The 16,450-nt window shown below is 39.6% G+C and overlaps 1 protein-coding gene across 4 annotated transcripts in view; it reads left to right on the top strand.

The window, feature by feature from the left end:
• The window catches only part of NAV2 (neuron navigator 2), a 420,329-nt gene that overhangs the window by 383,030 nt on the left and 20,849 nt on the right, over positions 1–16,450 (top strand). For all 4 annotated transcript variants that reach the window (XM_069804094.1, XM_069804093.1, XM_069804091.1 and 1 more), the window contains 7 exons: positions 4,811–4,863; positions 6,993–7,016; positions 7,136–7,210; positions 11,728–11,811; positions 12,415–12,526; positions 13,023–13,168; positions 15,808–15,980. In XM_069804094.1, coding sequence (XP_069660195.1) covers positions 4,811–4,863; positions 6,993–7,016; positions 7,136–7,210; positions 11,728–11,811; positions 12,415–12,526; positions 13,023–13,168; positions 15,808–15,980 — 667 coding nt within the window. The remainder of the gene's footprint in view (positions 1–4,810; positions 4,864–6,992; positions 7,017–7,135; positions 7,211–11,727; positions 11,812–12,414; positions 12,527–13,022; positions 13,169–15,807; positions 15,981–16,450) is intronic.

Below are 16,450 nucleotides of genomic sequence, written 5' to 3'. Positions count from 1 at the left end.
GCTTCTGTTTGTAGTATAGATAACTGATGTCAGCCACGCTGTTGTTTCTATCCCAGTCAATTTTTCCAGCATTTCATCTGTATTCAAATTGTCTTTACTTTTCATTTCTGCTGAACGTCCTGAGTTGATATCACACCGCTTCCACAAAGGGACCCGAGTAATTCTTCAAAACATCTAGGCTCTTCTTTTTAATTCTTTGTCATCTTTTCAAATACGTAATCATACCTGATAAAAGAAGCCCATGTCAATAGAAAAAGTAATTTACTTATAAATAAATGATTAGTTTGGTTGCTACTGATCAAGCAACCGTACGGCTGTAGCAGCAGTAGCTATGAGCACGCGTTAAAACCCTCAAGTTTTGCACTTGGAGAAGTCAAGCGTGGGGTGAGCTCTGGGAGTGATTCATGGGAAGGTCGTAGGAAGCTCTTTCAGCATTAGCTCTTTGAGTCTTAAATTTCCTTTCTGGCAAGCCTTGGGAGCTTGGTTGGCTGTGAAGTACTTTATCCCTACAGGTCACACAAGCCTTTGCTGGCTTGCTTCCTCCACCGCTGAAGACCTGCACTTGCTCTTATTCCGCAGTATTAATACCAGTGCCCTGGTTTTGCTGCTCCCCTGGAGCCAGACATGCGTGGGAGCCACACTTAAGTGCTTGTAGGGGCTTTTAGGAGCCACAGGGTGCCTTCCCGGAGGTCCTGGTTATCCTATCCATTTTCTGCCATTGGAAGAGGTAGAAAATTCATATTGGATATGACTCCGGAAAGATTCAGGACTAATTCATTATTGAATTTAGCCAATCTAACTCCGTTACGTTTAATTGTATTTTAGAGGCCAGTGGCTGAGGGTCTTCATTGGGGGTTGAAAATTATTAGAAGAACGCTGTAGGGCTGAAAACTGTCATTGCAGGAATTAACCATTGTTTGTGCCATGCTCTCAGAAAGCTAGGTGGTCATGAACGGTCAAAGATTGCCAGATACTTAGTCAGTTGAATTCCGTTCTGTGACGAACAGTCCTGCTCTTACTAAAGAGTTCCATAATACAATCTGTGAAGGAATTTAAATCACTGCATCTGCGTTGCACTTAGTTGATTTACCGAAAGCAAAGCTTTCTCGGGTTTTTTTTTAAGACACCCTCAAAAAAATTGTAACCTTAGTCTTTTAAGTGTGCTTAAGATTGCAGCAAATCCATTTTGGCATGTTGGAGGTTACGCTCTCTCTCATAATTCAGAAATTCTTGTCCAGGAGAGAGTCTAGTTTGGAAGAATATTTAATAAGTATTACATGTTTAAGGACGAACCATTTAAAAAAAAAAAGGAAAAAGGAAGAGTTAGGTGAAATGTTCTACAACATACTTTTCACCCAGTTAAAAAAAGTCATAAAAATGAAGTCCAAGAAAACTCTACCAAGTTGTGGACTTGAAAGCAGTGGGAAAAGATTGCTTTCGTGTGCGAGGAAGGAATTTGGCCCTACACTGGACATGCTGAAGAAGTCCCTTTCAGATTTTCCTAAATTTTTGGCACCTAAAAGGATAATAATAGTTTACCAGATGGGATGAATGTTTAGGTGCAGTCTCTGTATTTTTGTCTTCAGGTTAAAGGTCTTCTGTCGCTTCTCTGGCTGTACAGAAGGCAGGGATAGCCTGCTTATTATTCTGCTTATTATTAGCTCCTGCTTATTTCTCAGGGAATCACAAGTTACAAGTGAGCAAGTGGTTCTGAATACAGCATATGTCTTGTCCTGTGCTTTCAAACCTGCGGATCTAGTTCATCTTCACAGAATGAGAGAATAGATGAAAAAGTATGAATACATCATTCACCTTCACCTTGAGAGGATAGATCAAAAAGTATTCTAGAAATAAAATTTGTGGTTAATGAACAAATTGATTTTATACAATCAGTGTCAATGAAGCATAAATCCAGGTCTTAAGTAAAGCTTACCAATCTGCTGCTTAATTATTTATTAGCACATAAGATTACCAGACATTTTATTCTTATTAACTTCAGCAGGGCCGGGATTTATTCTTAAAAGCCTTTTTTTCTTTTGCCTCCATAGTGTGAAGTACAGTCATGTTCTCTCACAGCACAGCATGTAGGTCGAAATGTTAGTCAGCCTTGCAGAACATAATTCTTTTGACAGGAAGGGTTTCAGGACTGGGGAGGTGCCAGCAGAAACAGCCTCCAAACTATCCAGAACTTCAGGGGGGAAAAAAAACCACTGCCTAAAACTGAAGTGGTCCCTTGGCTCTCCAGTTTCCCCACTTGCCTGGCCATCAGTCTTCCCCAGGAGCTGTGCTGCCGGTGGCTCCACCCTGACACTTCAACCTCCTAGAGAGAAAGGAATTAAATTCATTGTCATGGGGATATGAATTTTGATTCCTTTTTGCGCTACTGCCTGCAATACATGTTGGTTTTTCTACTCTTTGGACAGCTGATCACAGCTAGACCGTTTCTCTTCTAACATTAAAAATGATACATGCTTGCATATGCATTTATAGCGCTTTAAAATAATAGCTCCAAAACAATTTGGGTTTGTAGCCTGCGTGCAGATGCATGTTAACTGCAAAAAACAGGAATCACATCAAGAGCATAACTGCCTTCAGGCTCCTAATTAAATAGCCTTAAAGTAGCCATCTGCAGATACTTTAAAAAGAAATTGCGCAAAAATATTAACTCCTTAGTTGTCCTTGAAAGTAGAAATCTCAAATTATATACACATTCAAACAATGCAGTGGTGCTGTTTTACAAGGCAGGAGTATGATTCCCAGAGTGATAAGTTCTTTCCTTTTTTTTGTTTTGAGTCTTCTTTCCTCCGTTAAAGCCCCAGTGTGATCTTAAAAATTCCAGCTGATGCTAAGTCAGAAATGTGCGTGTCCCAGTCCATTGAAAGGAGATCCTTTTCTTCTCTGGCCAGTTGGTGTGGTTGGTGTTTTGAATACGTCTCTATTAGTAAAAACTGCACAAAGGAAGAATATAGAGAGGCAAACCAGAAAATAATATTATATTGTCTGTATGAGTCCATTGGTGGCCTTGTGCAATATTTCTGCGCTTTGGGCTTTCCATCTTGAAAAAGGCGGCCCTAAGGGCAAAATGCAGGTAAAAAGAAAAGTGACGAGGAGATCTTCAGTGCATAGCATCTGTGATACGAAGAGAAGTTAATGGTAGAGAGGTCACAGCGACTATAAAAAATAATGGTCTGACTGCAGTTTCCATGTCAGGAATTTCCATCTGCTGATTCCCAGAAGACGCAAAGGTGTACCTGGGGAAAAATCACCGGGTATCTGCCTCCTCCTTGCATTCTTTTCCCTAAACATGCGCTGCGGTTGCAGCCAGAGATGGAGCACACGATTAGACAGACCCTGGGTCTGACTCACGCTAGTTATTTTTATGTTCTTAATGCAGTACAGTCCTTAACATCTAACTATAAAGATCATTTTAATTGAAAATATGATTAACCAGAAAAAGCAAATGGGTGTGAGTTGTGGTTTTTTTTTTTTTTTTACTTTCTTGTGGGTTTTTTAAATTGTCTTAAATTCCTCCAGAAGCCAACTTAGACTTTGTTTACTTCTCTTTCCAGCCTTGCCTTAGGATATAATGTCAATGGGAAAGCAGAACCCATTTATTATGAATGTAGGAGAATTGCAGTAGGTAATTAGAGCAAAATGGCAGCTTTTCTAAACTTTTTTTTTTTTTTGGCTGGAGGATTTAGATGAAAGAAGTGACTTAACACAATTTCATATGATTTTTATGAAGTTACCTGAATTTTGAATGAAAGTTTCGGTTAAATGTGTTTTGTTTCTAAAAATAAAAATAAAGGAAAGGTAATTTTGCATGTTTCAGTAGCAGAAAGAATAGCTTCAGGTAGTTTTTTTAATAGCGTAATCAAAAATAAAATGATGTTATATGTAAATCCTAACATCGGGGTGATGGTAACAACCTTGAGAATCAATGTATATGTATATCTTTTACTTGAATGTATGTTTAAATGCAAAAACTGCCTGAAACGGATTCTTTTCCAGAAAAGGTTCTGTAGCCATGTTTTCACTCCGGTAATTTTTCTATGACAGAATGAACTTTGCCTTGAGAAAGAAATGTCATTGCTTTAAAGAAAGACAAAAAACCCTGCAGGGAATAGGGAATGTTCAGCTCATCGATGCCCGTGATACGGTTCCCTCGTAGTCAGCCCAAGGAAGATACAGCTGCATTCAGAGGACAATTCAGAGCCCCAAAATTAGAGAATGGTTTCTTCCCTGGGTGCTCCACATCTTCTCCTGGAGCGTCTGGTTACATACTGGAGCTGGGTATCGTGGTCTTCTCGGGACATCTCCATCTTGGTCTGCTGCTTAAAGAAGAAAACCCGCCCCCTCAATCACATCAAAAACTGAAGATGAAGTACTTAGATTTACTTTTGTAATCTCTTCTGCATTTCAGTTAATTTGTTGGGGTTTTTTATCTTGAGTAAGCCCTTTTGCAAGGGTCTTAAGATAAGCTGTCCAGAGAAATATTTGTTTCTGAACAAACCTTCATTGAAACTTTTCTTTTGAATCTTCTTGACCACACCTCATTTTCCCAAAAACCAAGTAGTATTAAATTGTTAAAACAGCTTTACCAAGTCAAAGTTTATGGATTGTATTACCTGGCCATGCATTCTTCAAACCATACGTTATTGGTGCAATAATGTAATTAAGTTTATGACGGATGATGAAATTTGTGAAAGTATTTCTTCACTAGGCTGGTCATTGGCAGTGGATGATCTATGATGATTCCACTATGTGGTTACTGTATTTGTATTCATTGTGTTTATTTTCTTTCCTTTAGTGCATGGTTCTTCCCTCTCTTTGGTATCCAGTACGTCATCTATTTACTCGACAGTGAGTATAACGAAATGAACAATTTGAGTTTACTAATCAAAATTATTGAATTAACTAGTCTTACTGTGCTAAATATTTTTGCCATTCAAGAAGGAGGGGAAAAAAAAAGCTTTTCATTTGATTGTGTTCTGAACGCTAGCTACGAAAGAAATGTTTCTGTTCATAAAGATGCCTGTGGATATTTAGCAGTATCCTCATTAAACACCGACAGTAATGGCCTAAAAGCAGCAGTTTATTTTTTGAGTCAGTATTTTGCAACTACACTAAATAAATTTTGCTACAAAGCACCTCAGCAGATCTGAGGAGATTTGAACTTCATTACTTAAAGTACCCCAAAATTTGCTGAATAAAGTCATTCCAGCTGTGTATTAATGATTTGCTGCTAAAGAGGTAAGGGGTTTTAATGCACAGATTTTATTAATTATAAAGAAGTTATTTGTTCACTATGCCAGTAATATTTTCTCCAAAAGTACATATACATTCAGGGTACCTGATCCTAAAATAAGGCTTACTGGAGTTTGAAAATGCAGGGTTTTTTTCAACGCAGGTTGCATTTGCTTATTTTCTTCTAATAGTCTCACGAAGGATTTTCCATTTAAACATATACTATGGAAGACCTTGTAAGTTAAGACTATAGCTGTGCTGTAATGGGGAGGTGAGGCTGCAACATGCAGACCCTGTCTAGCCTGGTTTTGGTTTTTCTCTAGCTAGTTGGGATTAACTGCAGCAACCCAGGGACACAGCAGGTTCCAGCCCACACAAGACTGTACAGCAGTATTCGGCACTGATGGTTAATTCCCAGTGGCTTCACTGCTTTTAATGTCCAAGCTAGCCAGGTTAAGGTGGCTTATGTATTCCTGGCATGCTATGATCACAGTTTTGGGGGTTTCTTAAAGCACCACCCTTTTAAAAAAGAGTGGATAATAATTATTGCTGAAATACGTGTTAATTGAAGAGGATCTTAAATTGCAAATTCTTACGCAAGTACGGTGCATCTTCATGCTTACCACACATCCACAGCTGAAACAAGCATATGCGATACAAGAGTACGTGGAAGAACTTGCTCTTGGAGCGTTGTGTAGAACTGTCTGTGAAGTCTGTCGAGCCAGTATAGTGTTGTTCAGCATTATTTCACATACACGTTTCACTGTTAGGAGGCTACATGTGTAACATGGCCTTAAGACATTGATAATAAATTGAAAATATCGCCTTTCATTATTGACCTTGCCTCAAGCAAGGTCCATATGAAGCCAAAACACATAACATATTGGAAGGATGGAAAACAGACCTTTTCCTCTGGGTTGTTGTTTATAACCCTGAGAGCCACAAGGAGAGTACTCAGCAGCTGCTGTCTAAGCTTCTGGTTTATGAGTTTGCTGCCCAAGCACGAGTGGCTCTTAATAGTGTGGTTTGATGGGTATAATTTTCATGGTGGCTGGTAGCGGACGTGTTTACGTAAGGACGGTGGAGTCTGTAACTTCCTACCATATACTTCTCTTTAGCTGATAACTTTGGTTAGAAACAAGCCATAATAGCCACAATTTTATCATCCAGACCACAACGGATGGTCGGTACATCCACTTTGCATCCCCATATAACTAGCTGTGTGTCCTCAGTTTTTCATCACCGCAGTGCCTAGGCAGCACCCAAGTGGGAGTAATTTTTTTTGTTGTTGTTGTTGTTCGCGTCACTTTGGAATGCAAAAATGTGATCTCCATCCCATGGTGAGCTGAGCATGGGAGGAAGGGAATTGCCTAGGATCAGCCATGTTCTGTGACAGTCCTGGCTCTTCGGAGCCTCGTGGAGTCTCTTGCGCGTGGAGCCAGGACTTCACCCTTCCATGGTTCATACTCAGAGGTGCGCTGGGAGGCAGGCTGGAAAGGGGAGCCCAAATTCCTTCCTGCAGGAAGAAGTACTGTACAAGCAGCCTGTTTTCTTTTTCCTGAAGAGTAGATAAATAAGGAGATTATCTTGGGTTGAATGTGGATGTGGGAATCCAAAATAAGGAACTGGCATTAGAGTTTTTGAAACGCAAAAAAAAAAAAAAAGCAATTGAAAAATTTTATAAATTTGTCAGGCTGGTCATGTCATAATATCCTCATGTATTTTCTTCCATTTTTATTTTACAGCCTGAAGAGAAGTGCCAGTCAGAGGTAAGAGCACATCACGTTTGACAGGCATAAATATTCTGTCAAGACACTCTGCGTTCCGTGTCTTGCTATTTTATTTCTCCGTATTACGGTGCAGTAAAGTGCTCTCTTAAAATATATAGATTCGCAAGCTACGAAGAGAGTTGGATGCATCCCAAGAAAAAGTGTCAGCTCTGACAACTCAGTTGACTGCCAACGTGAGTACAACTCTGAGAACAAACACTAACAGGGAATGCATTTAATGCACCAATTACCACCCCAGTTTTCGTAAGTGACAGAAAGATTTCATTCAAGAGTTCAATGTCACGCACATTCGGTTCACATTACCTATGTGTTTAAAAAAATAACTGCATGCATGTGGGACCCTTCCAAAAATAACATCCTCTGTCCTACTGAATTATAATATTCATTTGGCTTTATATATATGTAAACCATCTTCAGATCTTGAGAAAATCATTGAAGACGGGGTCCTTTTTTGTAAATAGTGTCTTGCTTTGACATCTGGGTGGGATGAGATACAGATGATACAAGTTATAATTGGTAGGAATAAAAATTGGTAGAAACGTGGACTGAAATGCATTATCTTTTGCTATCGCATAAAGATGTGGGCTAATGGCATGACAGGTAATAGTGGCCTAAGGGGCTCCGAGAACTAATTTAAAGTTATGCCTAAAGAGCGGACATACCTGTTTTTTAACTAGTGTAACAATACTTCTGCTTGTTTCCTCTGAGGAATTTGATGAATATGTAATGTAAGACACTTGGGGGGAAAAAAGATTTGGAAGCCAGGAGGTGTTGAGGCAACACTACGTATGACCCTGAGCAAGTTTATTTGTGTGTTCTGTGCTGTAGTCACAGATAACAGAAATCTGCAAAACCAAAGCTTGCTAGAAAAATAAGCAATTCTAGAGTAAATAAGCTACAGATGAACAGTCAGCAAATCGGATCGTACTGACATCCGAGTTTGTGGGAATCAATAAACATCAGAACACATGCTACTGAAGAGGACATTCCTGTCCATCAGCTCTCTGGATAGGTGGAATACGAAACTTGGCACAGTTAAGGACAGCTTTCATCTGAGCAGTACCACCTATTACAAGAAGGATTCAGGGGGAGATCTGCTGGGGTGTTCGCTACAGGCATCACAGTGCTTCATCCAGCTTGCAAAATGGAAAAGGAAAACCAAGAACACAGTTAGCAGAGAAGTCAAATAAAAGGGCTTTGACTGCATGTAACCACTTGGTCGCTTTCCCAAGCAGAAAAGAAAAACTTTAAAAAATCCTCCAAAAACTAAATCTTATGTTTGCCTTTCAAATACAAAGGGGACTGGATACATGAGTTGGTTTTCATCCGGAAGCTTCCTTTACATGTGAGACAGTAAGAACCAGATTCTCTTGCATACGCTTTTTTATCATTTTGTTAAATAACCCAGCTTGTGTCCTTCAAACAGAGAACTTTTCAGCTGTGCAACTCATCTAGCTCTGCCTTAGTTTTGTTGCGTTCTTCTTCAGGCGGTGTTGAGATTCAGTAGGCTGTTACTCAACACAGGAGTCAGTAGCGTGTCTCCAAGAGTAGCGAGTAGCCCAGGCAACTGTGTGCCTGCCCGAGCTGCTATTAAATTGCCCAAAAATTTGTGTGTGGTTACTACCGCTGTCTTTGCAGAGACTAGTTTTTAACATATGCTGCTGCTGTACGTTATGGTTTGGTTTGGGGTCGTTTGGTTTTTTGGTGGGTTTTGGTGTGGGGTTTTTTCCCCCCAAAACAGTTAGCATCATTTCTTTTGATAATATTCCGTTTTTGCTTCGTTCACTTTGCTAAATTTTAGGGTTGTTTTATTGATGCTATTTAAACTTCTTAGACTTGGACCTGCCCCTTATTTGTCCATAAATCAGCCACAGTCTGCTGCAGAGATGTTGCTATAACTGTCCTAGTAATATGTTTCAGTCTTTGGCCACCTCTTTTCAGGGAACATACTCTTTTTCCATGTAAAAGGCCAGGTCTGTTCCCCAAAAAGTTAAGACTAAGAAATGCTGATTGTTAAGACACTGCTTTATGGACATTTCCGCTACGCAAGATTTTTTTTTAATGAAATGCTTTTAACTTAGGCAATTTGAATTCATCTCTTTATTTAATTTATTTTTTTTTTCTGACTTTTCTTGTGTACACACTGCAGCACACTCTCAGGCCATCAGGGGCAAGAATTTGGAAAGGTTTTGCTCCAACTAGGAAGTGAAGATAACTCTTTTCGTAGCTCACTGAACAATTTCCACTCAGGAATAATTTCAAGGTGCCTGATCCCGTTTTGAAAGAGCAAGTTTTTCTTAAGGTTCAGGTCAAAAAGCATTAGGGGTTTGTGTCCCATTATTAATCCGTGCGGTCCCACTTGCCTGTTTATTTTTTGCTTTTGCACAGTATCGCTGAGGATCCTTGAATATCAGTTTTGTTGCTCCCTGTTCATCCGCCCCAACAGAAGCTTTGTAGTCTGTGTTTTTAAAATAAATATTTAGATCTTCATACATGTGTAGCTTGAGGGTTTACATTACTTTTTGCTATTTTCTCACAGTCTCAGCTCTGCTTATTTTCATAGGGGCTGATGGGAATGAGAGATGCGCATCCCCATGTTATTGTACTGCTCATGTTTGTTTTCATTGCGGATGTGAGAACAGTTATTTAGGATAAGTCAGCTGTGTGCTGCCGATGAATAAGTCTGGAACAGCTCTGTGAAAGGTTTTGCTATTCTGTATATATTTAGGTGAGAGAATGTCCTTTTCCGCTTGGAAAGATTTTGCACAACTTTACTTGCCATTGTGTGTACAGTATAATTTTTAATAGAGAAATAAAACATTATTTTCTATGGTTAGTGTAGATTATTATGGCTGAGACAAATATATATTGACCTATGCCTGTATTCAGTTATTTGTGCACATGCATATACATATACATGTGTATCTATAACACAGTGCCATGGCATGGCACTAGAAACATAGTTCCCTTTTATCAAGTTCCTTTCAATCTTCTCAATCTACTTTTCCTTCCTGTTACTTCCCAGTCATTTTCAATTCCTAGCTGATGTCCTTAATATAATTGACGCTGGGTTCTCAGTGCTTCATAGGAAAAGAAGAAAGGTAACTGGCCAAGCACCAGGAGGTTTTGGATGATATTTAGTACAGGGACCTCGGTTGCAAGCAAGGTGCACTCAAATATTGGAGAAGTCTTTGGGTTAGAGGTGGGTATATCAGGTGATGAAGCATCTGGCAGACTGGCTACGATGCTGCAGTAGTCCTGTCTCCATCCTTATCCCTCTCTGCAGAGAAGGCGTCTCTGGACTGAACTGTCTGACTTGGCTCTCAGAGTTCTCCTGTTGGGGTAGCACAGTGAGAATCTCCACCTCTGTGACCTCCAGAGTCTTTTTGCCCTAAATATCCACAAGGAAAAGAGTGATCTAGTGGGAGGGAAGTTTCTGCCTGGCTTTCCTCTATCTAAAAACTTGCCTTGTATTTTATTTACTGTTTTCTGTTTCATTTTACTCTTTAAGGTATCTTCCTGAAACTTAGAAGTGATGTTTTGGGGGTTTTCTATATTCTTTGGGAAAAGATTTAAACTTTTTGTGAAAAGCTTTGTGGCGAGAGTTACCTTTATTGCATGAGGGTACCTGAAAGCTATCGCTGAGTAACCTTGTATGGCCCACATCAAAACTTAAAGACCAAGTCTGATTTCAAAAATGAACAGCAGGAGATGTTTAGAAATATGGATGGATTTGTCTCTTTTTCCTCTCTACATTTTTTGAGAGGAGGCCTTTTCATGTCATTGCTTGCAATAGCTTGGGGACGTGGCTAGATAATCAAGGACATCCTTCCACGCCTTTTTGGTTTCAGGAATACTTTCAGGTGACAAGGTGTATTCCCTAAAGCGTCCTTTAAAAGCCTCAGTTATTTAATCTGTGAGATGTTTCCAAAAAAAATTGAATCTAATATGTCTTTCTGTTTCAACAAAGTGGCGAAATGTGTTTTCCATTTATCACAAAATCCAAGCAGCTTTGAACAACGGAGAAAAGTACATGAACTGGATTAGTTTGGGATGTGGTTCTTCAAAAGACCTTAACTCCTAGGGAGGTGTTTTTGTTCTCGATGTATTCTGGACGTAGGATTGCCCATTTTACAGAAAAAATGAGAATTCCACACTGGAAAAAAAAATCCTGTTTGCTGCTCTGTTAGAGTATGTTTGAGATAACTGTCTTGGCTATTGAAATCATGGTATCAAAGAAGTGGATGTAGCAGCTGACTGAGGAGCCACCTCCAGGAAATCTCCTGATGCGCCAGGTCACGGTATTACTCCTACGTCTGTGTTTTCTAAAGCTTTTGGTAGCAGCTGCTGCCGAGCAGGGCATGGTTTATAGCCTAAAACTGCATCGTTTCATAGTCTGCTGCTGGTTGTGGTTGTACGTGAAAGGGCTGTCATTTTCTAAAATTTTGAGATTGGTCTGTTACCTTTGGCATTTCTAATTTTCCACAATTAAATTGTTCCTGATAATTTGTTTGCAAGCATTTTCACAACGTATGCTCTACTCGTTTGACCTTTTCTAATCAGTGTTATTTTCTCCATATCATTTACACAACAAACAATGCCGGGCACTAGGTGGTCCATTTAAATATCTGCAGAAATATTCTTGTTTGGGGGGAGAGGACAAACTACTTCTATATGGTTTAACTTTCAGGCTCACCTGGTGGCAGCATTTGAGCAGAGCCTGGGGAACATGACCATCAGACTGCAGAGCCTGACAATGACAGCGGAACAAAAGGCAAGCTTGACAAGTATTTGGGGAAGTCTTAACTTCTGTTTCTAGCATCGTTGCCTGGGCTTCTTCTGTAGTTGGGGGGAGGATCACATATACCGTTTGCCTTAGCTTCCTCAATTGTGGTAATGGAGTAAAATGTAATAAAAATTTTATATAAAAGACTCGCTTTCCTCACTGGGATGTTGTGACAACTGATCAGGTTATTTCTATAAATTGTTACTTTGAACACGTCTTCAGTATTGCATATTTTTGTAATAATTTTTTTCCCAGTGCATCCACACATGCGCCTGTCCAAGAGAAACACCAAGAAAGAATCCTTGCAAGACAGGCAACATTGGGGTTTTGGACAGTAAACTTGAATATACACATTTCTGTATTACAGAGCATGTACATTTTTTTTGTCTCGTAATAACCAAGCTATTTTGCAGCCTATCAAGGGTGTGCTTCCCCAGGTATACGAAACCTCATTTTTCATCTTCTTGTACATACATATATTCCATAAATTCTCTGTCAACTACCAGTGTGCGGATTGAAATGTGGCTCCTTTGGAGCAGTTAGATACCATCCGCATTTTCTGATGTATCGCGGGTTTTTTTCTTATTCAAGGACTCGGAACTGAATGAGTTAAGGAAGACTATTGAACTACTGAAGAAGCAAAATGCTGCTGCCCAGGCTGCCATCAATGGAGTCATCAACACACCTGAGCTCAACTGCAAAGGTGAGAAACAAGCACCAGGTGTAGCCACTGTGCAGTGCTCATGAGACTTTAGTCCTCTCGGTAACAGCTGATGTAACCCTCAGAGAGCAGCTTTGCCTCGTGACCGTGCTCTAGGTACGTGTTTGGTATCGGGTGGGGATTTGAAATGGGTATCTCTGTAAATAGTGTGATAAATTCTACAGCAGTAAGTGCACGAGTGAGGCACATGAGAAGGCATTTTCACAAAGCTTGTCCACCTTCAGTGTGAGCTCACTGAATTTACTATAAGCATTTAGTAATTCACCCATCTAGACACTGATGTGAAGCAGCAGGGAGCAGAGATCCCCGATTCAGAGCTATCGGGCACTTGGCTTTATTTTTTTTGATGTTTTCAGTAATTTCCAACAGAAAGTCTGAATGTGGTCCTGTCTTATCTCACTTTCCTTAGTTATCCCAGTAATTTACACTTACCTCAAATTTCTTACGTAATTTTGACGCCACCTCCGTTCCTATTCAGGACCCGGAGCTGCTCAACCCACAGACCTGCGGATCCGAAGGCAGCACTCTTCAGACAGCGTCTCCAGTATAAACAGTGCTACCAGTCACTCCAGTGTGGGAAGCAACATTGAGAGTGATTCAAAGAAAAAGAAGAGGAAGAACTGGGTGAGTGTATTTTAACAGCTTGCGTGAGTTCTCTATCAAACTGTCAGAACATGCACGGTGAAATCTAGCCGCTCAGCTCCTCCTTCCTCCCCTCACGCAACAGGTCAGCACAAGGACTAGGCACTGTTTAAATCCTGTGTAAACTCCCTTTTGAAGGCTTAATTGAGTCGTAAGTGATGTATATGCTTGTGTTGACTCTGCCTAGGATTGAATTTTAGCTTAACAGCCAAAAGGCCACTCTTAAATTAGAAATAGCTGTCAAAGATCAATTCTGGCTAAAAGTAACATGGTGTCCAACCCCTTAGGGAAGACTCGACGTCTGTCATTAAAGTAAAACAAATCCACAATGAGAGATCGTTCTTACTTTTTTTTTTTTTTTCCTTTTTGGCTCACAGGGCTTTCTTTTAAGTGAACACTAACATTAAACACTTTCAGAACTCTGTTTTGAACATTACTGCGGAGTTCTACAACAAAAATATACCAATCTTCAAAAATTTATTGTGATGGACATTTATTTTGCAAGATTTTGCAATGCTTACCTTTCATTTCCCGTTTTTCCTTCTTTGCTCATCATGTACTGTGTACAAGGTACCCTGTACTGGAGGAAAGGTACATTATATTAAACTCCATTTTGAATTAGACCATAACTGCCTTCGTGACCTAGTCTGATTGTAGTTTGGACTAAAGTCCCTAGATCCTTTATCGTAGCCAGTAAAGCAATCCACCCCTCCCTTCCCACTGAATCTAAATCTCCCTGGATCTTTTGGGTGTACAGAAAAATCTGTATAGCTACAAAATGTGGTTTAGGCTGGTAAAAGCTTGATTTGTATTTGCACGATGTCCTCTCAGAAATGTCTATGAAACTCCTGAACTGTAAGAAACAGCTTCCTGAGCAGGTTCTTGTTTTTATTTCTCTCTTATCCCAGTGGTTTCATTTTGGTATCTTGCCAGCTCCTTCATAACAGCAGTATTTCCACTCTGCCCCTTAAATAATTGGTTGAATGGAAACAGTGTCATCTCTAAGTCCTTCTTGTGCTGGGTTACACATTAGTTATAGACGAAGGAAATCGTTGTAAGTTTTAACTTGCTAGCAACTCTTAATTTGTGACATAGACTTTCTGTAATCATTAAGCCTTAGTTAACATAAACGCTTTTTAAATTTTTGCTTTAGCTTCTCTTCTTTGTTATTGTAACCTAGTAGCTATTATCCTTCATCAGCCTACGCTTCTCAGATGACTATTTTTAAAGAAGGTTAAGGAAACATCTCCTTATTATAAAGAGAAATAAATAAGGTTTCCATGTAGTAGAAGAAACAGGACCGTATTTTTATGTTGGTATTAAAAATGAGTACATCATTGTTGTAAAATGAAGATTGAAAATTAAATCAGTCATTTAGTGAGAAAACAGAAGTCGAGTCTGATTCACCCATTGTTTATTCCACAAATACTGATGAAGTTCTCAGCCAAGATCTATTTGTTGTATGTAGAAACAATGCAGCGGTCCATTCAGAGCTGAAACACCAGACTTTCAACATTTCTCACTGTAGAAGTCTTTGTCTAGTTTAAAAATAAGTTTCATCTCATATTAAGCCAGGCTGTTTACAAACGTAATTTGCGAAAACGTTAAACGGTGTTCATAGAGTGTCCTGAGTTGGAAGGGACCCGTGAGGATCATCAAGGCCAAACCCCGACTCCATACGGGGCAACCTAAAAGTTAAACCGTATATCTAAAAGCGTTGTCCAAATGCTTCTCGAACACGAACTGTTGAACTGTAACTTCGGGATAATATCAGTTTAGTCACGTGCATATTCATTCTTTTTGTTGTTTGGAAAATGGCAGTCACATTAAAAAAAGGTCCTTTTAGTTGCAGGTAGGTAGAGAAGATTCAGTCTTTTCACCTGGTGAAATACCTGTTCCTGCAAGGAAAAACATAATATTAACTTGGCTGTTAGGCAAAACTCTCTGTCAGAGCTAAGGAGAAAATATAATTTAAGTAGTTAAGAGTTTTGGGTCTGGCGTCTCCCTCAAGTAACGCAAAAAATGACCGTATGTTGTTTGAAACACCTGGTTTTGGAAAATGCAGGGTTCCAGTTTTAAAGTAACCGTTGGTCTTTGTTGATTATTGGTCATGTTTGTCTCAGAAATCCGAAGCTTTCCTTATCACTGGCTTTATCTGTTAAAACATGTCTTTTTTCCTTCCCCCACTTCCTTTTGCTTGCGCTTCTTCCGGCAGGTCAATGAGGTAAGGAAGACCTACTTTAAACTACGAGATACAAAGCTAACCCATCCATTTACATCACTAACCCTTTCAGCATCATTAACCTTGTCTGAGCCACGTTACGTTATAGCTGCAAGTTGTTACAACATCGCTGTAAAGCTTGTTGCGCTGAACAGAATTTGCTCTAAAATAGTTATCTTAAAAATAGGAAGCATTGATATCCAGTCCTATTGACCTTATTAATCTCATAAAATAGTTAAGGGGAAAAAAGCTTTTTTATTCTTTTTTACCCATATTAAAATATATGTGAGTATGGCTGTATCATTTGGAGTATTTGCATGTGAGAGTTTTTACTCTGTGGCTTTTTTTGCCTGGTTTCATTCTTAATGATGTGCCTACTGTTGTGGTCTTGTTTTTTCAGCTACGTAGCTCCTTCAAGCAAGCTTTTGGTAAAAAGAAATCTCCCAAGTCAGCATCTTCTCATTCAGATATTGAGGAGATGACTGATTCTTCATTACCTTCTTCACCAAAGCTACCACACCACAACTCTACTGTTTCAACACCGTTGCTGAGAGCTTCCCATTCCAACTCTCTGTAAGTGATTTTTTTTTTTACTTTTTAAATAGAAAATTCAGCGGAGGGCGTCTTGCTGCATTGGTAGAGGAAAAAAAAAAAAATCATGCTTTGGAGAGATCCAGTGTTTTCCATGCTAGCTTTACAGGACATCTCTAGGCTGCTTTACAGAGCCAAGCAGAGGCAAAATGTACCCTACACCATCCTGTCCCTTTTGGTTCCTCTGTCTAAGAATCTGCAAATCTGTATAAGCGCTCCAGGAGGTTGATAGCTGTTCAGCTACGTGCGCTGCTGAAACCAGCTCTTTGCCGTGAGGCCACAGCAGATGACACAGTGGGCCAAACGGGATTGTCCTGTAGGGTGAAATCCTTAACCCTGTCATACTGGCAAAAGAATGAGCAAAGATCACACTTTGACCTACTGCCTATTTTGAATGTTCTGTAGTCTGAGGAGATTACAAGCAGAGGACTGAGAAGTTGAATTTATGTGTT

The sequence above is a fragment of the Haliaeetus albicilla genome, chromosome 16 (assembly GCF_947461875.1).
Source record: "Haliaeetus albicilla chromosome 16, bHalAlb1.1, whole genome shotgun sequence".
Lineage (NCBI taxonomy): Eukaryota > Metazoa > Chordata > Aves > Accipitriformes > Accipitridae > Haliaeetus > Haliaeetus albicilla.
Note: the sequence above shows the minus strand (reverse complement) of the source record. Positions and strands in the feature narration are given on the sequence as shown.